The sequence below is a fragment of the Papaver somniferum genome, unplaced genomic scaffold (assembly GCF_003573695.1).
Source record: "Papaver somniferum cultivar HN1 unplaced genomic scaffold, ASM357369v1 unplaced-scaffold_48, whole genome shotgun sequence".
NCBI classification, from domain to species: Eukaryota; Viridiplantae; Streptophyta; class Magnoliopsida; order Ranunculales; family Papaveraceae; genus Papaver; species Papaver somniferum.
In genome coordinates, this window is record NW_020647415.1 from 54,640 (window position 1) to 76,481 (window position 21,842).

The window sequence follows — 21,842 nt, forward strand, 5'->3', positions numbered from 1 at the left end:
GTGATTTTTATGTTGAAGTTTAACCAACAGATACAACAATCTGTGTTGTTTCCCTTTTTTCTCCTTATAATTCAACTTCCTATTTCATCTTAATTTGACAAATAAAGCAAACAACAGAAATCATAGAAAGGACCAGGGATCACTAACAAGCAATTTCACCCATTAGCACAGAGTTAAAGAAAAATAAAATAGTGATTCATTCTGAAATCGTCGAAGGACCCGATTTCTTCATCTTAACTTGTGCCCTAAAGAGGAAACCTTTACTAAAACTTTTATAACTTTGAGAGAAAATATCATTATGCTGATATGTATTTGTGGTTGATCTGTTAGATAGTATTGATGTAAACCTGGTGTTAGTTTCCTTTACTTATATAGAAAAAGACAACAACTCTGAATGAGATAAATTCTCTCAGTATATTGCAATGGGTAAAAGCACCCAACTTATAAAGGATTACAACAGATAAAAAACGAAAAAAATATACAAAGATATATGACCATAACTGATCCTTGGTGACCCGGAAACTGCAAAATCACAATTCCTCAAGTATGTTGAGAAAACAGCGCAGAAGGTTATTTATACAACTGGTAAAGGACCTTCTGCTGGTGGGCTCACAGCATCAGTGCACAAGGACCCCATAACACGATAATGGGCACTTGAGGGAGGGGCTCTTGTCCTTGCTGATAGAGGAATTTGCCTGATTGACGAGTTTGACAAGATGAATGATCAGGATAGAGTGAGTATCCATGAATCCATGGAGCAGCAAAGCATTAGCATATCAAAGGCTGGAATTGTCACTTCACTCCAGGCTCGCTGCTCAGTCATTGCTGCTGCAAATCCAATTGGAGGAAGATATGATTCTTCCAAGACCTTTACGCAAAATGTGGAACTTACAGATCCAATTATCTCTCGTTTCAATGTGGTCTGTGTTGTTAAGGATGTGGTCGACCCAGTGTTGGATGAGATGCTTGCTGAATTTGTTTTGGAAAGTCATTCCAGGTCACGCCCAAAGGGCGCTAACTTAGGTAATGGCGATAAATTAGATGATATGTGTATGAGCAGTTCCCAAGAAGATCTGGATGCATCTGCTGAGCAAGTTGATCCCGAGATACTTCCCCAAGATATGCTTAAGAAGTATATAGCCTATGCCAAGTTGAATGTGTTCCCAAGGTTGGTTGATGCTGACTTGAACAAGGTCACAGAAATTTATGCGGAGCTACGTATAGAGTTATCGCAAGGAAAAGGAGTTCCAGTCGCAGTTAGGCATATAGAGTCGATAATAAGGATGTCTGAGGCACATGCAAGAATGCACCTAAGACAACATGTGAAACAGGATGACATGGACATGGCAATTAGGGTTCTACTCGATTCTTTCATTTCAACACAAAAGTTTGGGGTCCAGATAGCTTTGCAGCAAAGATTCAGAAAGTACTTGACATTTAAGAAAGATCACAACGGTATTCTCATTCACATACTGCGTGAGCTGGTGAAGGATGCATTGCACTTTGAAGAACTTGTAAAAGGGTCTATTGCTGGACTTATCCAGGTTGAAGTCAAGGTGGAGGAGTTACAAAACAAGGCACGGGTTTACGAGATATTTGATCTGAATCCCTTCTTCAGCAGTCCCAAATTCTCTATAACCAACTTCCATTTGGATGAAGACCGGGGCGTGATTAAACATTACCTTGCAACATGAGCGTATAAGATGCTGCGGTAATGTTTCTAAATAACTTTGTCTTGAATGATAGTGGATTTTTTAGTTTGGAATTATATAAATCTGAGAATTATGAATTTTGCCATGGAATTATATGCAGTTTTTCATGGCTCCCGGTATTAGTAATTCCATGGAATTATATAGTGAAAATTACAGCCAAACCCATTTTTAAAATTTTCTACACAGAGAAATCCATCCTCAAAAAAGTTCACGCTCACACCCGTTTAAGGAAAAATTATTCCCAAACCCACATTTTCTAAACCTGGCATTTTTAGGGGCGACCCAAAAGAAATTAGGGGCGATTTTTTTATTCCCAACATATACACTACGTTAAGGGATGTCCAAAAACACGGAGAATACGTTAATGCCCTTACATAATCTGAAGTTATATTGTACCCGATTGTAAATACCTAATCGGAAGGTTATTAACTAGATTACACTACCGATTAAGTTTGTTTATGTGCCAAACTCGTATCTGTCTTCTATAACAATCGGGAGTAACAAGATCCTCAAGAGACTACTGATTGTTAAAGTATAGAAATTAGAAATCTTTAGATTTTTGAAATGGTGAAATTTGGGGCTCCTATATAATCGGTCGAATTAAAACCTGTCTAAGCTAACGATTTGGGACTTCCCATAATCGGAAAGCTACGAGTAACAATACCTCCCGATTATGGTAGGTTATCAAATTCATTAAATGAAGGATTTTAAAAGAAAACTTATTTTAGGGAAACCTATAGTCCGAAGTTTATGTAATCCATATACCTTCCGATTATGACTACATCCAAAACACGAACCAAATGGTTATGGTCGGCTTTGTACCCTCGAAATCTATGGCAGTGGTTCGATTTGGGGCTTCCTATAATCGGTAGGTATATAAGTAACAAACCCTAACGATTTTGGGCTACTCAACAATCGGTAGCTTATGATGTGGTAATGCCTACCGATTATTAACCGTTTGACAGATAAAACCAAAGTCAACCTGAATTCATTTCATTTAATTTCATTTATTTTCAACTTCAACTTCAACTTCAACTCCTCTTCTCCTCTTTCCTTCTGATTGCAGAGAGGAAAACTCTCCCCCTCTCCTCGCTATACATCGTTAATCGTCGAATCGAATCATCGTCGATTATTCTCTATAAAGATGAAAAAAAAGGAATCCCAGAAAGCTAAAACCAAAAATGTTTGTCGCGGTAAGGATCCAAACATTGGACTGCATGCCCGTAATAAAGAGGTTTTAACTCACGAACCCGAAGAATGCGAAGAAGATGCGACCCCTGATGTAGGATACTCAAAGCCAAACTCTCCAGCAACTTGAAATGGCGCCTATTAGGTAAGATTCTACCATTAATTTGCTTTATATTGCTTCAATTCGTCGAATCCATGATTATTTTTTTTAGGTTTTTCGGTTATTACCCATATTCGGTAGGTTAGTAATTGTTTTAAACTCCCGATTGTTGTCGATTTCTTCATTTCACAAGAACATTCGTTATATTCGGGTGCTAAATATTTAGGTTTCCTACCGATTATTGAACATTTTTCATTATTGAGGCCTAAATCGATCATAATCAGAATGTAATTGTGTTTTTGACTTCCGAATATACTAGGGAAGAACAATTATTATAGACGTATTAAGCGGTTGATATGTTGTGTAATTTGCTTCCGATTGTTTAGGATGAACTATATTAATAGTTTCTGGACACAAAGTGATGCATATTCGGTAGACATTAGTTTTGTGAGACTTCCGATTGAGATTTATTCGGAAGGTTATACTTTTTATTACTTTCGATTATTCCTATTCGGAAGGTTGTGTTGAAATTTAGTTTTCGATTATTTGGTGTAGATAAACATATTTGAACACCAAAAATTCCTTTTGTTTCCGATTATTTGTATTTGGTAGGGTTTAGTGAACTGGGGATTCCGGTTGTTCATAATCGGAAGCTAGTGGTTTACTCAACCAATCGAATATGGATATTCGGGAACGGTGTATTTAGATTAACTTCCGATTATATAGTTTACTAACCTGTTCTACCTTCGCATTGTTTAGGGATAGGCGAGGTAGAAAAGTCGAAGATGCAATTGCCTCAGATAGTGCAAGAAAGCAAAGGCGTCAAAACTTGACAGCTAGTGCAAGGAGAGCTAGGACTGCTAAAGCCGCTTCAAGTGCTCAAGATGGAACTCAACAAGCAAGTCAAGAAGGTGTTCAACCAAGTGCCCCTCAATCAGAACCAGTTAAAGAAGGTGTTCAACCATGTGCCTCTCAATCACAACCAGTTCAAGAAGGTGTTCAACTAAGTGGTTATGGATGGCTGTGTACACTCAAAACCTATGGAATATGGCAAGGGTTCGATCTGTGGCTCCTTATAATCGGTAGGTTGTTAAGTTGTATTCCCTTCCGATTATAGCAGGTTTCAAAATTCAATACATGAAGGATTTAGAAAAAACTCATTTTGGGGCAACTTATAATCGGTAGGTTTTGTAATATATTTAACTCCCGATGAACGCTGCATCCAAAACACGAACCAAGTGGTTATGGCTGGCTGTGTACAATCAAAACCTATGAAATATGGCAAGGGTTCGATCTGTGGCTCCTTATAATCGGTAGGTTGTTAAGTTGTATTCCCTTCCTATTATAGCAGGTTTCAAAATTCAATACATAAAAGATTTTAGAAAAAACTCATTTTGGGGCAACTTATAATCGGTAGGTTTTGTAATATATTTAACTCCCGATTAACGTTGCATCCAAAACACGAACCAAGTGGTTATGGCTGGTTTTGTACACTCAAAACCTATGGAATATGGCAAGGGTTCGATCTGGGACTACTTATAATCGGTAGCTTGTTAAGTTGTATTCCCTTCCGATTATACCGGGTTTCAAAATTCAATACATGAAGGATTGTAGAAAAAAACTCATTTTGGGGCAACTTATAATCGGTAGTCATATATGTTGGATAACCTACCGATTATAAAAGGGATTATTAGTCGAAGTATCTACACTATAATCGTTAGGTACAGTTTCAATTTAACCTACCGATTCACCTCTAACCTACCGATTATGGTGTAGGCTCCCGATTATATAGTCATTTCGAAAAATCAGAGATAAGGGGTAGCTTAGGATTACGTTTGGGTGATCTTTTTTGTCTTTTAGTGTCACCCCTAATTCCTTTTGGGTCGCCCCTAAAAATCCGAGGTTTCTAAAACTATGTTTTATTTATTTTTAGTTATTTTATCAAAGAAGACGTGATAGAGAGAGGAGATTTCCTTCCAAATCAAAAACCGATGTATCAGTATTGTAGAGCCAATTGATTTCGCCTTCGATTTTTACTTTTGAGGTTTAGTTCGATTTCAATTTCTCTTTTACGCTTTTTAGGGTTTCGATCTGTGCTTTGAGCAGAGACACATATAGAGATACAGAGAGGCTGAGTTTTGACCAGAGAATTAAGAGACCGAACAAAAATTCAATCTCAAACTGAAATGGATTTTCATTACTTTCTCTCGAGACCAGACGATCATCTGTGATTCATCCATGGCGTTGATTGGTAGTATTAGAGAAGAGTCAATTGGCAGCACCGAAGCTGGGTAATAAAACAGATGCAATTGTGAGTTTAGTGCTCGTGCCCTGTGGAGTTCTCATTTGATTCAAGCATGGGTAAATGGAATTTCTCAATTAAGAAATAGATGCAGCAATACATCGATGAAATTGGAGGTGAAATCAAGAAGCTGGTGGTGTTGAATTTGCGTCTTATAACTGCAATCGAATCTGGGGTTTAGCATGGATTTTGTTCTCTCAAATTGGTAGTGGTCGTTCTAAGTCTCTACACTGGCAACAACAACAATGAATTCAAGCGACATCAACAGATGTGTGGAGTTCTAAACATGGACCAAAATTGGGTTTGTATGGGGTTGTTGTTCAACTAAATTGATTGTTGAATGATCGTGAGATGGTGGATGGAGATGAGGAAAGGAATTAGAAGAAATTGAAAGTGAGTTTGGATTATTTTAATGAAGCATGTGTTCATGTATTCATGTGTTGGGTGAGGCTGCAAAGCATAACATGATGCTGCTAATCCAGTGAGAACTGCGAAAGATGTATAAGAGTAAATTAAACAACTATCTACTTAACAGAAAATGGACCCACTAGGTGGAAAATAAGATAGTTCAGAATATAGTTAAGCATGAGAGTATTAAAGTTGGCAACTGTAATTTATAGATTTCTTTGGAGTTCTCTCGGTATAATAACATGTCAGTTGATATTATTCAGGGAAGGAGGTGTATATATGGGTGATGACCTGATGTGGAAGTAGACAAGTGTAAGAAAGCCTACAAAATTCTTATACCTCTCGTCTCATACCCAGTGTAGTCAATATCGGCCATATCGGCCGATATATCGCCGAAATTTCGGATACCGGTCTAGAACGGTACGGTATGAAGGATATCGGGGATACGATATTTACCCGATAAAATCGGCCGATACGGACGAAACGATATTTTCCGAAATTAACCGGTACCGGTCATTTTGTGTAAAGTGTAAGGGTAATCTTGGTTTCTCAGTTCCGGTATAGGTTAAATCCCTAAAATTTTCATTCGATTGTTTTCAGTCGAACTGTGGAAGAGAAAAGAAAGGAACTGTGGAGGAGATGAAGTGAAAAACAGATCGTGTTCTTCAAATACCTGATTCAGCAAGTCGTGTTCTTCAAATATCATCATTGAGAATCCAATCTAAGGAAGGAACTTTTGATTAGCTGATGTTCTTCATCTAAAAATCTCAGAGACTATTGATTAATTGAAGGTTAGGGTTTTGAAATCTCAGAGACTATTGATTATTATTGTCTTTTTTTTTTTGCTTTGATTAATTAAATTCGTCAACATCTTCAAAACCCACTTATTTTTGAGGGTTCATTCTTATTAATAGACCTTCTTTATTATTGTTTTTTTTTTATTTTGGTTGATTTATTAGCTATTTATGTTTTAGGTTATGGCTATGAATTCTTCTAGTGCATCCAATGCAAACACCACAAACAATATATGTGGTTTATTGCCTTCTTCTACGCAAGCTAGGGATCCGGCATGGGAATGGGGTGAACGCAAAGACCCAGAAAATCCAAATATTATTACATGTTTGTTATGTAACAAATTAATCCGTGGTGGTGGAATCACAAGGCTTAAGGAGCATCTCGTAGGAAAGTCAGGGAATACTTCACCATGTCCGAATGCAACCACTTCTGTTATCAACAAAGTAAATCAGTTGTTTGCTGTAAAGAAGACAAAAAATGCTCATAGGGCTAACATTGATTTAGTGTACCAGCGTACATTCAACTCTGATGAAGGCTCTGATGTTGACACAGATGTTGGGGAACAAGAAGTTGAAATTGATGGCAATGTTGGCAGTGGTAGTGGTGTTGATTTACATGTTCAAAATCAGACGAAGAGAAAGCGAATAACCCAAAGTAATACAAGAGGTCCTATTGATTTATATATGAGGACAGATCACAAGAAAACTCTAAAGGTCACCGCTGAAAGGAACTGTGTAGTGAAAGAGAAGTTATTAAAGACTGCATGGAAATGCATATCATCTTGGATGACTGAGAATTTAGTGGCATTTAATACCGTTCGTTGCCCAAGTTTCAAAGAAATGATCTTTGCAATTGGTGATTATGGGAAAGGTATTTTTGTCAAACCTTGTTTTCCTTGATGAACTAGTTCCTTGCTTGTTCCTTGATTGATGCTTGCTTATTCAGAACTAGTTGCTTGTTAAATGTGTGAATGATATAACATGCTTCTTAGAAATCTCATAACATCTGTGTTGTCTGGAATTGCATAATGTGTTGACTATTGCATAATATGCCGACTATTGCAGACTATTGCATAATGTGCTGACTTTTTTTTTTTGTTGATGTTAGCTATGCCCCCCCCCCCATCTTACCATCAGATTCGTACCAATCTTTTCAAGGACCGATTAGAAGAAATGAGGATGTTCGTTGATACCTTTAGGGAACATTGGAAGAGGTTTGGATGTTCTATCATGTCAGATGGTTGGACGGATGGGAAAAAGAGACATCTTATTAACTTTTTGGTGAATTGTCCTAAAGGTTCAGTATTTTTGAAGTCCGTGGATGCCTCAGATAGAACCAATGATGCTGATTTCATTCGTAAGCTTGTAAAGGAGGTAATTGTTGATGTTGGTGCAGAAAATGTGGTTCAGTTCATTACTGATAATGGTTCTAACTTCAAAAAGGCAGGGAAGGACTTAATGCTTGAATACCCACATATATTTTGGACTCCTTGTGGTGCTCATTGTGTTCAGTTGATGCTAGAAGAACTTGGTTCCAAGCTTCCAAGAACCAAGACAGCCGTCATACTAGGTAAGAGACTAGTTACATATATTTATGCTCATTTTCAAGTATTGAGCTTAATGAGGGAGTTGACTAGTGCAGACTTACATAGGTCTACAAAAACTAGATTTGCAACTCAATATTACACACTAGAGAGTCTTCAAAAGTATAAAACTCCTCTGCAAATGGTGTTTGTGAATGATAGGTGGGTAAAAACTAGGTTTGCAAGAGAAAATGTGGGAGTAAATGCACTTAAAATTGTTACAAATATCAAATTTTGGGAAGATGTCGATTACTCTTGTAGGGTGCTAAAGCCTTTAGTTAAGGTAGTAAGATTAGTGGATATCGAACGCAAACCTACAATGCATTCTTTTTATGAGGCAATGAGAATAGCAAGGGATCAACTTGAGAAGAATTTGGCTGAAGATAATGATACTTGGGTTATAGTTAAGGCTGTTTTTGATAAGAGATGGAAGAATAACTTTAATCATCCTCTACGTTGTGCGGCTTATTATCTAAATCCTTCCATATTCTATAAGATTCCAGCTCATTTGATGGATAATGGTCCAAAGTACATAGAAATCAAAAGGGGACTTCATACAGCTATGGAAAAGCTTAAAACCAATGAATATGAACTTGAGATGGAAATAACTGAATTGAGAATGTACATCGATGCTTATGGAATCCTAGGAAGTCAGACTTGCAAAAAAAGAAGAGACAAAGATCAACCTCGTAAGTTTTCCTGTACTTTAAGTTTAAAATTTGGTTACGTTTGTGTTAAATAGGTTTGTATTGATTAGCTACTTTGTTCATGTTTATGACAGATGATTGGTGGATTACATATGGAGGAATCGATGTCCCAAACCTACAAAAATTTGCAATCAGGGTATTGAGTCTTACTTCTTCTGCTTCCCCATGTGAGCGAAACTGGAGCACATTTCAAAATGTGAGTCTTACTTGTTCTATCTTTACAGTTGCATTATGTTCTTTGCAAAGTCATAAATTTTAACAATGCATGAAACAACAATGTATGTTCTTATCACAACAAACTGGAATGCATGAAACAATCAGTTTAGTTACTTATTTTTTGTATTTCAGTTGCACACCAAGAAGCGGAATCGCATAACACAACAAAAATTGAATGATAGTGTATTTATCCAATATAACAAAAAATTGCAGCGTCGTTATAAAGAAATTGCAGAATATAATGATGATGGGAAAGCTCGTGACCCTATTTTTCTTGATGAGCATGATGAAAATGATGAATAGTTGGATCCACAGAACTTACATGACTTTGGATGATTTTCAAGATATTCTTGGCGAAGAAAGTCGTCCAGTTGATAGTAGGGGTGCGTGTAGCTCTCGAAGCAAGTCTACTTACCCAACCGATTCTGAATATGATGGCTATGATACTGATCAATTGATGTTAGACACTGATAATGGACTACTTGATGGAGCTAATGGAGCTACTGAAGATGATGATATCTATTATTTAGAATAAAATTGTGTTATCTATTTTTAGTTACCATTTTAGTTTGTGAACTTTAAAGTTGGTGAAGTTAATCTCTTGTTTCCGGTTTGAACTTTAAACTTGTTTAATTATCCTTTTAAGTATTGAACTTTAAAGTTATTGAAGTTACTCTTTTGTTTTTTTTGATAAAATTGATGGTATCTATTATATTTTATCCGTAAATTTAGAACCGATATTAGACCGATATTTCAACGATAATATCCCCGATATAAAATCGTACCAGTGTATCGGTCGCGGCCGAGATGAACCGATATCCGATATTAACTACATTGCTCATACCGTAATAAATTTCCTATTTAGCAGCAAGTCTTGTTTAGTTGTCCAGAATACACGAGTTCTCATTTTGCTAGCTGGTCCATTTTGCCACCGACTTACCGGAAGAAAATAAGTTCAATTTCTTTTATTGATTATCATTAAAGTTGGGAAGTTACGAATATGCTGGTATTGGTCATAATGGTTGAATAATTTTTTTATGCAGCTACGAAAATGGATGCATAACCTTTTATGCATCGATAAAATTTGTTGCATAACTTGTTATGCAGTCCAGAAAACGGTTGCATAACACGTTATGCACCAATATTTTTGTTAATATTGAAACCAACAAAGAAAAAAGATTGCATAACTTTTCGTGCACCTACAATAATATCTTCATATCATATTATGCAGTCGTGAATATGGATGCATAAAGCATTATGCAACCACTTTTTTGTAAGCATTAATGCATAACTTGATATGACCAAAAATATGGCTGCATGCATCATGCATCAAATTTTTTTGTAAGCACTGAAATTAACCAAAACAATGGATGCATAACTTGTTACGTAGTCGAAAAAATTATTGCATAATTCGTTATGCGTCTTTTGTTTTTTGTGATGTTATTTTTTTAGGTGTATATATCGTTTTAGCAGTTGCATAACTAAATTAGTAAATGCATAAACCAAAATATGGTTGCATAACGTTTTATGCATCTTTTTGTTGTATCTGCATAATGTCTTATGCATCTTTTTTGGTGACTGCATAATGGTTATGTATCAAGTTTTTGAAAAAATTTCCTAAAATGATGATCACTTCCGCTTTTTTCTTGAAAAAGATTTCCAACGATATAAAATTTGTAAAAATTCTAAGACGCGGTTTTTTAGATATGTTATATTCTAGTTCGCTTGTCAATTATACCCCTGAAAAATTAGGATGCATAACCCGTTATACAGACAGTTTTCAAAATTTCATACAATTATGGGTGTCATAGAAACTTTGGGAAAATTAGGCGCAGGCCCAAAAAAATAATATTCTTATTGTCAGGCCCACAATTAATTTTAGATACCGTGACACCCAAAATTATTAAGAATCAATACATAACTTATTATGCATACTATTTTTTCAGGAATAAATCGTTATGCAGCCTAATTTTTCAGGGGTATAATTGGCAACGCAACTTGAATATAACATATCTAAAAATCCGCGCCTTGTAATTTTACAAATTTTATATCGTTGGAAATCTTTTTAAGAGAGCTACGCAACGAGTACAAACAACAATATCAAATTTTTGTTTTTCACGAAAAAATCGGAGGTGATCATCGTTTTAGGGAAATTTTTTGAAAACTGACTGCATATTCATTATGCAGCCTCCAAAAAAGATGCATAACACATTATGCAACCATTTTTTCGACTGCATAACAAGTTATGTATCTGCATAACAAAGTTATGCATCTATAACAAGTTATTTAACCATTGTTTTGGTTGATTTTAGTTCGTACAGAAAAAATTGATGCAACCATATTTAAATAATGCATATCAGGTTATGTATCCATTTTCTCGATGCATAAAAGATTATGCAACAATTTTCTCGATGCATAATGCATTATGCAGTCATGTTTTCGGATGCATAACAGGTTATGCATCCACTTTCATGAAACTAATTCCATATTCTTTCATGCAATTAGACCCATAGTCACATCATCAATTGCAACCATCTCGGCCACCTGTTCGACATTGAACTACAACACCAATCCCGACTCCTCTGTTGATAACCACCAACTGCACAACTCAAATCAAGTTCTGAATCACTAATTCAAAGAGTTTACAATCAAAATTACCACTAACTCAAGCCAACAGATTGACAATTCTCTCTAAACTTGGAGACCTAATTTCAATTGACATTCTAACCTGAGAACTTATCTGTAATTCTCTGTAATTCTCAATCTCACCATCATAACCAGCATCGATTATACAGTGGGAGAATAATCCCTAATAAGATCGATTCCAACTCCATCATCGGACTTCAACTCAGCACCACTGACTTCTTCCATCATCAATTCTATCAAAACCCTCTTCAATCTTTACTGCCTTCACGAATTGATACAAACCCGTTCTTCCTTATTGTCTGTAACATCATTATTCTCTCAAAATCACAGAACAAAAACCTAATTTCTTCGACCAACATAACCACAACAAACCCTTTCCTCATCTCTGTAAATCAATTACTCAATCTCACAGTAAACCCTAACCAGATTCATCTCTGAATTTCATCCTCTTTGTGTTCTCGATTTACACATGTAGAGGAAGAAGAAAAGAAATAGAAGATGAAGAAGAAAGAAAGAAAGAAAGAAAAAAAAGACCGAAGCAGAATTTCAGAAATTATGAGTTTGAGAATAATTTTCTTCCAAAAAATGGGTGCGCGCCTGTATTTTTCTGAGTGTGGGTTTCACAGTGAAAAAGTCTGGGACAATGGGTCTCCCTGTAGTTTTCACAAACTAAAATTAATCTTGGGCCTGACAATAAGAATATTATTTTTTTGGGCCTGCGCCTAGTTTCCTGTATTATATATCTCTAAGAATTATGAATTTTGCCACTAAACACACCGTAAGGTTTTCGCCGGTTCAAGTACGTATGGCATGGTAGATATAAATCAACTACTCGGCCCACTTATAGTACTAGCAAATACTGGCCGGTCCAGTGCCATTGGGCTTAATCAGATTAGTTCTTAGGGTTTAACAAGAAAACCACCCAACATATATATACATACATATTGTATAAGGTTGGGAATCCATGTCTCTAACAAAACCTCGCCGCCTCTCTCTTTCTGTATATTTACTCTGTAAATCAAAATTCTCTTTGCAAAATGATAATGGAGATATGGGTTAAGAACCAGATATTTGCTTATCACGAGAATCATCATATACAAATACAATAAAAATATTTTTGTCATAATGACTTATCCTCTCAAAAGTATTTCTTTTTTCCTTTGGCAAGTCAAAAGATTTAAGTATATATCATCTTCATCACTTATTTCCTTTTTCCTTCCAGAAATCCAAATATCTAAGTATATATCATCTTTATCCCTCAAGGATAGTTTATGAAATACAGGTTGCGAATGAAATGGCGTTGGGTTTTCTTTCAGAAAGTAGTATTACTATTTGATGAAATTTCTACTAGATTTAGTTGTTTCAAATGAATAAAAGTTTCTGTTTGATGAAATTCCTATGAAATCTTTTGCTTGATTTCTGACTTGAGTGTAGAGATCAGAGAAATTTAAGATTGGTTGAAACTTATGTTTATGTTGTAACAAATTTTCTGTTCAATTTCTGCTATTAATTTTTCCTCTGAATGTGGATTTGCTCTAGCAATTCAAAACTCTGGCAATACAGTATGTATATGGAAAGAGTTGGTTACTGAACTCGATCTACAAACACTTTAAGTATCAAGTTTATATTTAACCTTTAGAATTTCCAATTTTAAATTAGTGAACACTTTATTCAACAAAAAGTTAGCTAACTACATTAAGTTAAACTAGATTTGTGCCCCTGCTACGCACCGGGCATTTTTTTTTACTTGGTGTGCGCGGAGCTTTCCCCTCGATACGAATTTTATTCACCATAAGCAATATGGATGACCTATGCGCAGCTTTTATTTATTTATTTCTTTTATTTTCGCAGAATGTATGTGTGAAATATGTGGGTGTTTGTTCTTCTCGTATGTATTAATTTGGAAAAAAGAGTACTACTATAATAGGTACTTGACTTCCGAATTGAATTTGGACTTCCATAATATACTAAACGCGGTAAGTTGAGATTTCCTTTTGTGTTATCATACGTCACCAAATGTCCTCACAAAAACTCTCATTTCACCAAAGCCACAAAAGGTTTATTTCGGCTAATAAGAAACGAGGGTTTCCTCACCGTTCAACGTGGGAGCTTTATTTTTCTAGGTTATTGAGTCTTTAAATCGGATTATCATTTGGTATGTGTTCTCTTGATTATTTGGTCTGAATCTGACTCGCGAACAGGATACCTGTGAACACAATCCATCCATGGATTACCTTGGACAGGTGTTTTGATTGTCCTGTTACCCAAGTGCTGACCATCCAACTAAAATGCCTTCTTGGCAGCTTCATCAATAGCAAAATCAATACAGCAGGTTCCCTTTTAATGTCCATCCTTATAGCGCGCATCAACAACTTACCCGGCATGCTTAAAGAACTCAATTAGATCATATTTATGCAAGGGAAATTGTAGGCTCCATGCAACAATGGTTTTTGATGCTCTAATACTGCTTTTCACTTGAGGTGCATAAGGGGTCATTGGCTTTTCCTTAGACTCCACTTTCTTTCTGGTTGATGTAGCTGGACCAAACATAGTGAATGATCTAGTGCAGATCCAGCATTCCTAAGTGAAGAACAATATGTCACGATCTTCACGGACCGCCGGACCCTATTTCTGGGCCCGACCACATAGCAACGATACTGTTCCCACTTGACCACCTGTTGCAGTAGGTGTGGGGTTTTAATCTAAAAAGCCTCGATGCCCAAGCTTATTAAGCGCCACATGTACTCCTCTTATTCATGTGGGACTATCCTAGCTATACATATGTGGTGTTTATCGAGCCACATACTCCAACACAATAACCCCCAAATCAATTACTAATGACAAATGACAATAAGTCGAAGAGAAAAGCTGTATATCTTAAATATTTTGAACTTTTTCAAAAATCTAAAAGTCTCTTACTTCTTAAAATGTAACCAAATATCTGTCATAGGAAACGGTTTTGTTGGGGTGGTCATGGTCCAAGTCTTCAATAAGTAAACCACTATACATTGTTCTTAACAGAGATGGGAAATCAGTAAGATTAACAGTCTAACCTGTGGTTCTAGCCAAATTGACGAAGAAGAGCATACCTGACACATATTTTTTAGCTTGCTACAGGCCTCAAATATCTCGGTTTTCATATCTATCCCAACTTCGCAACCACCTAAAAATGGTGAATGGTCTAGTGCAGATTCAGCATTCCTAAGAGGAGAATGATGACCTTAAATCAACCAATCACACTAAGTAGAACATAAAATTTTATATCTTAAATATTTTGAACTCTTCTAAAGTTTTGAAATCCCTTACATTTTAAAATGTACCTGACATCTATCATTGGTGGTGGTTCCGTTGCTGGGGTCATTCTCCAATTCCAAGTCTTCAATACTACTATCCATGGGTTCTTAACACTGTCTTTTACTGTGACGTCCTTATATTCAAATCTCTCTAGATCTTTACAGTTGTCCACAGTTCCATTATCATTGTGTGCAAGTTTGCAGCAACATAATAGTCCTGCAACTAACATATAAATATAAGCCCCTCATGCATTGCTAATTAAATAGGACAGTTATGGTGTAAATTAGAGTTGTAGGAAAGAGCAAACCAAACCATAAAAGTGCAAAGCAAGCTAATGATCGTCGGATGGTATTTTGAAAACTTCCTCACATCCAGTATCAATACAAATGTATGATTGCAGTATCATATTGACTAAACTGAGGCAGATACACACGAATATATGGATGAACTAACATTATGACAACATTCAAGCAAACATGTTCCATTGCATAGAGGAAACAAAGATAATAATATGTTTAAAATACTTATTACTGGTGTAACAAAAAAAAATAGTCTTTACACGCTAGTACAAATGCAGACATTTAATCATAATACTCTCCAAAGCAATAAATTGATCTAATTGGCTTAGTAGAAGACTATTTATAGCCATACACAATTTCCCGAGCAATGTAAAAACTCACATCAACGAAATATTGTAGCTCACAAATTTTAAGCTACCTGCAATGTGATAAAACAGTATCAATGATAACATAGCTGCCAAATAAGGGTAAAGAAGAGATTAAGGCTTAGAGATTAGCATCACCTTCTTTATATCTGTATACCTGGCGGGCGTTTTGCACTGCAATTAGGTCCATAGAATTTAGATCCATACATTATTTTTTTTGATTCTTTTGTTCCTGGATGGGTAAAGGAAATCACAAATCTAATATGAAAACTCACTCCGCCAACAGGGAAACCCCTATTTTCAGAAACATGCGATTGCAATTTGTTAATGAGAGGAAAATCATATTATTGAAGACCCAGATATCATACCTGCAAAGTACTCTTCCAGACATCACATTGAACACCTAAAATCAAATCAAAAGAGCATATATTTCAGAAACATGCGATTGTAATTTGCGTAAGAGTTTACCAACACAGAATATGATATATTTGTTTATCATGAGCAGCGGAAAAGATTCAGCCTCAAGCTCCTAGCAGTCCTAGTACACTACAAGAAAAGTTGGATTAAGCGACCAGGCATTTTTGGTTGGAAAAGCCCATATTGAGTCGCTCTAACCCTTAAAGCGACTTAATTTGGCTCTCGCTCTCGAGTTGCTAAAGGTGGGATTTCTACAAGTCTAGAGCAGCTAGGCAATCGCTTTAGTAATCAAACAACTATCATGTAGCGTCTCTTTTCTTAATTGCTTCATGGCTAAACCGACCTCCCTAGAGCAAGCAAAATAGTGATCGCTTTAAAGCTAGACCAACCAAAATACAGCAAGTAAAACGTTGATCACTTCATAGATAGACCAACCATAATAGAGCAAGTGAAATGCCGATCGCTTCATAGATAGACCAACCATAATAATAGAGCAAGTGAAATACCTGAAGTTGGTTGCTTATATTTTTGAGCTACCAAACTTTTTGCCGGTGCCGGAAGTATCTGGCCGATTTCGATTTAGATAATCCCAAATTGAAATTAAAATTAAAATTAAAATTGATACTAAAACAAATTATGAACCAAATTAAAAACTGAATCAAGTTTTATGATATCACATAGATCATTTACATCATTTCTTAAAAAAAAGACAAGATCTGTTGTTTGTTACTACATAAGATCAGTTTTACAGAACTTCAACACCAAAAAAAATTAAAAATCTAACAACACTTTTGTTTTAGTAAAACCTTTCTAGCCCTTAGACACACCGACTGCACCAACACAACACCAGAGCCTGCAATACAACTGCCTAGCCATTGCTTCATGATTGGAAGGCCCCTTATCAAGGCCTCCGCAATTGTTCCAAGTCCAGCCTACAAAAAATAATAATCATAAGAACTAAAAACAAGACAATGCAAGTAAAGATGGATAAAGTAACCAATGGGTTTCCAGGAAAATACTAATAAGAAGAAACGTGTCTCCATACTTTGGTTATAATGCAGTCACAAGCACCCATCCATTTCTCCATTTGGGTCTCGGATCATCTGATCTGTGGTGAACAAAGAAAACTGTTATTGACTCCAGTAAAAGCATCTAAAATTGATTTTATCAAAAAACAATCCCACTTGACTACATAGTTAGATATACAGAACAAGTGAATTACCTATTACCTTTACTGGACTTTCCATGGTGATCTGTCCAATTGGTTTACCAAGTTCTGCACTGAATAGTGCTTCTCCGAGAGCTCTTGCAGTTTTCTTTACAGCCGAAAAAACGAGGGCCTGACGGGAAAACCAAACACGCGAATCTGGGAAGACTCTAGGCCATCAACCAACGCCGTCTTGGAAACCTCGTCCGAAGGGCAGTAGCATTGGTTGACACCAGTGTTGAACCTGAAACAAAAAAAGAATGATTGTATAAGCTCACAGATCATCCTCAAGCAAACTATGGTTCGTTCGTATTATGAATAAACTGATTCCATTTTTGTACATCAAAGGCATGGTCTAAAATATTCTTCTGATAAAATGATTCACTCATTTGAAAGGCAAGTTTGAATGATTGATCTGATAACGTGAAAGCAACATATGTACTAATTCACACTAATAAGAATAAGGAACTCACCATGTGCGATGGAAGGTGTTGAGATCTGTAATAACAGTAACAAAGACAACCTTCTTCTGAAGGCCCTGCCAATTAAGCTTCATGTAAGCTGCAATGGCTGCCATTCGTTCCTCATCTCCACCAGTCTTCCTACAACAAAACAGTAAAGGTCAAACACATCTTCTTCACCCATACTGAAATAAGCACAACATCATTGCACAAATAAACACTAGCTCCCTTGGCAGTATCATTGTCCTAGAAGTGGTTATGTAACTAAGACTGAGTGGCATTGTTGTCGTAACTCTTGAGCATGTAAGATTGGCAGGAAGAATCAACTACAAGTTGAAATTAGTAATAAATAACTAAGAGAAAGAGAGAGACAGAGTGAGTTACCTAAATTCCTTTTTCTTAATTGTCGTTGCCTCGCAGTCATGTTTTCATGAGCCACAGCCTTTGAGAATTGGGAACTATATGTAGCCATGTGAAATCCTCACAATCATGTTTTCTGGAATCTCTTTGTTTAAGAAACTGTGAATCTTACCGAGCATCTGTTGTAAGCTCAACAATTCAAGAAAAGTAAGCAAACCAACATAAAAGAGAGAAGAAAAATAAAAGTGAAGACTGGAGTCTGAGTTACCATGATTTCTATTCTATCCGCACAAGTAAGCCATTTGTGCATTGAAGAATTCCTCCAGTTTAGATCGAAGATCCTAAAAGTGAGATGCAGACAAGATAATCAGTCAGTATCATATCAAAGTAGTCTCAAAATTTAAAAGGAAGCAAGAGATATACCCTAAGTATGCCTAAATCAACTTGTAAGTCCTCCTGGATTCATGAATTTTAGAAATATGTCTACACAGAATTCAATTGTTTGTGTTCCAGCAGTTTCAACTGTTTCCACATCCTCTTCAGCCAAAAAATTCGGATACACCAATCCAATACACATCCAAAACAATCATAAGTTCAAAAATAAGAAATGATATACAATCCCTAAGTCCAATGAATACAACTAGAAGTAAATATTGCAATAACTTAATCAAATTCAATCCAATGAAGCTCCAAATTCAATTATTAATCCTAGAAAGAGGTTACATACAAAAAAATAAAACAAATTAGCTGACTTAATCCTAGAAAGTGGTTACAAATTCTATAACAAATTAGCTGACACAACAAGAAATTCAACTGCAAGACTTTGATAACTTGCAATTCTAATACTTAAACGAGAAACAAAACCCTAATTACAATTCATATGGCCCCAAAACACAAAACAGGAAATTAAAGTTCCAATTTCAAGAAACCGCAAAAAATAATCACAAAGATCCACTTACAGAGATCCATAATGTGATTCCTGCAACTCGCAAAATCATCCACCACAATATCTGCACAAAAAAACCCAAACACACATTCAAACTCTAATTCAAACAAAAAATCAGCATCAATCAAAACAATAATAATCACCTAAAACTTAGCTTCTCTAATCTTCATTAAAACTCACACATCAATCACTAATTCTTCCTCATCATAATGTGTTCACCGAACCCACTTTAATTTCTCAATTTCTAACTCAATTACCGATTCACTGAGAAAACCCTAGTTATCGATTCATAACAGGACTCAATCCTATTCTTCATAATTAGCAGAAACACCAACTCCTGCTTCTTTTATACATCCTCACGATATAAATTTCTTCAAGCCATAACTCAATTTGACCTCTCGATTTTCAACTGAAGAAGAGCAGAAAAGAAGAACGAAAAAGAAGAAAGAAGAAGAGAGAATAAGAAGAGAAAATGAGTTTCAAAGAAGCAGGTGAAGAGGGGGAGAGGAGACGGCGATGACGAGTAAAATATGGGTTAAGTGAATTAGATTTTCTCAAGGAATGCCGCCGGTCATCGATCTATGGAGGAGACGAAGAGCAGAGAAGATGAAGATAGAGCAAAACAGATAGATTTCGAGTGGTTGGGAGGGTTTGGTGGGTGAATGAAAGTGATGGACGGAGTTCGTTGGATCTAGCCATACGGATTGAGAAAAGAATCTGACGGTTGAGATTTTATTTGTGATGCTCATACGGATTGAGACGCATTTGTGTTTCTTTTGTGTTAATACGAACTCATGTTTTCGGTTTAATTATCAACCTTTAACATGAAAAAAAATCCAAAAAAAATATAAATAAATTTAGAACATTATTTTCGACATTCTGATATAAAAAAATCCAAAAAATATATAAGAATGAATCGGGAAAACGAAAAATGAATTCGATAATTGGTGTGTTTCTTTGTGCTTTCTCTTTGTGTTTTTGTGTTTCGGGTTTGAATTTCGAATAGTCATGAAGTAATTTTTACAAGTCATACAGGTCATGAAGTAGATTTAGTTCACACTGGTAAACTCAGATTATAAGATTACTAGAGATGCACCACGAAATTCATGATGGTTCAGACTTCAAACTTAGCTGGATACATCATCAAAATCGATAAATATGAAGCTCAGTGTTGATTCGAACTCCAAATGTGGTATAACAACATACAAACTATGATCCAAGAACCTATGGGAGGGTTCTGACTTCAAACTTAGCATGATACATTATTGAAATCGATAAATATGAAGTTTAGTGTTGATTCGAACTCCAAATGTGGTATAACAACATACAAACTATGATCCATGAACCTCCGGGAGGGTTTCTGACTTCAAAACTTAGCATGATACATCATCGAAATCGATAAATATGAAGTTTAGTTTTGATTCAAACTTCAAATGTGGTATAACAACATACAAACTATGAGTCAAGAAGCTCTGGGAGGGTTCTGACTTCAAACTTAGCATGATACATCATCTAAATCGATAAATATGAAGCTCAGTGTTGATTCGAACATCAAATGTGGTATAACGGAATACAAACTGTGAACCAAGAAGCTTCGGCAAGGTTCTGGCATATTGTACGCATACGATCGTAACCTGGCGGTGAGTGGACTACTATAAGTCCATCTACTTCATACGAACGATGAATTCGGAATATACCCTGAAACGTTAAACAAACCATGTTCTGGCATATTATACGCATACCGTGTATACATATCGTCAAGAAGTCTTGAAGTAATATCATGTTCTGGCATATTGTACATTGGTACGTTCTTACATAGTTTCCGACTTATAGTAGTCCACTACCGGCCATGTTTCGACCTCGGAGCCACTTTCTTTTTCGAAGTCGCCGGAAAAAGGTTTCATCTGTTATATATTAATGTTATCCAATCTCTCTCGGCCTCACTCAATTTCTCTTAGATTCCCATTGGTTTAATTATAAGGTTACCAATTAATTCAAATCAAATTTCCATCCACTTCATTTAATTTTATTTGTTACCGGTCAATCTTACCAAATTTGGTTGATGCATTCATTTTCAATCAGATATATCGGTTTTCTTCTAATTATTCATAATTTTAACCGTATGCGCCGATTGACTATAGTCAATTTCACATGTTATCAATCAATTTTATTCAATATCACTCGACATCACTCGATTGCTCCTGGAGTCAATGGGTTTATATGGTTAACTATTAAATCAAATCGAACTTTCATTTAGTACACTTAATTTCTTTTTTTATCTGTCAGTTTTACTTTATGTTGGTCAACCTCACCCATTTTCTCTTGGATTACATCGGCTTCTCATGTTATTGATAATTTTAGCTGAATGTCCATACTCTTTAGTCAATTTCACTTGTTATATATTAACCTTATCCAACATCGCTCGCTCCACACGATTTTCCTTGGATTCCATGGGTATAATTGTATTATTGCCTATTAATTTCAAATGAATTTCACCCGTTATTAATCAATTTTATTCAATAGTTACTCGATTTTTCTTGGATTCCATGCGTTTATATGGTTGACTATTAAGTCAACTCAGATATCCATTTAGTTCACTTAATTTATCCGAGACCAAAAATTTCAACTTGGCCAAGCTGATTTCTATTTTTCACCGAGATGAGAACTGATGCGTTAATCGGCATAATTGACCAAGTTCCACAGATTTTTTGATCGGAGGGATTATCGATATAGTTTTAAATTTTCAAGGTTTCGGTAAAGCTCCGAGATCTATTTCATGTTGTAGGATAGTTTTTTGGTTTCTTTTGTTTTTTTTTTTTTTTCTCATTTGGAACCAG

The 21,842-nt window shown here is 35.8% G+C and overlaps 1 protein-coding gene, 2 long non-coding RNA genes and 1 pseudogene across 3 annotated transcripts; 2 read left to right on the plus strand and 2 right to left on the minus strand.

Annotated features, from left to right (window-relative positions):
- The first annotated feature begins 506 nt into the window (after positions 1 to 506).
- Positions 507 to 1,694, plus strand: LOC113342838 (annotated as a pseudogene).
- Positions 1,695 to 3,031: 1,337 nt separating this feature from the next.
- Positions 3,032 to 9,313, plus strand: LOC113342839. Its single transcript, XM_026587239.1, has 6 exons — positions 3,032 to 3,045; positions 3,760 to 3,997; positions 6,685 to 7,375; positions 7,613 to 8,776; positions 8,869 to 8,990; positions 9,143 to 9,313. Exons 1-6 carry the CDS (start codon positions 3,032 to 3,034, stop codon positions 9,311 to 9,313), a joined length of 2,400 nt encoding a protein of 799 aa, XP_026443024.1.
- A 7,372-nt stretch (positions 9,314 to 16,685) lies between these two features.
- Positions 16,686 to 17,131, minus strand: LOC113342834. The gene is made up of 2 exons (XR_003356874.1): positions 17,077 to 17,131; positions 16,686 to 16,963 (listed from the first exon to the last, which is right to left on the minus strand). It is a non-coding gene; the product is annotated as an uncharacterized LOC113342834 (long non-coding RNA).
- Positions 17,132 to 17,429: 298 nt separating this feature from the next.
- LOC113342819 lies at positions 17,430 to 18,217 on the minus strand. Its single transcript, XR_003356868.1, has 3 exons — positions 18,084 to 18,217; positions 17,712 to 17,840; positions 17,430 to 17,482 (listed from the first exon to the last, which is right to left on the minus strand). It is a non-coding gene; the product is annotated as an uncharacterized LOC113342819 (long non-coding RNA).
- Between the last annotated feature and the right edge of the window lie 3,625 nt (positions 18,218 to 21,842).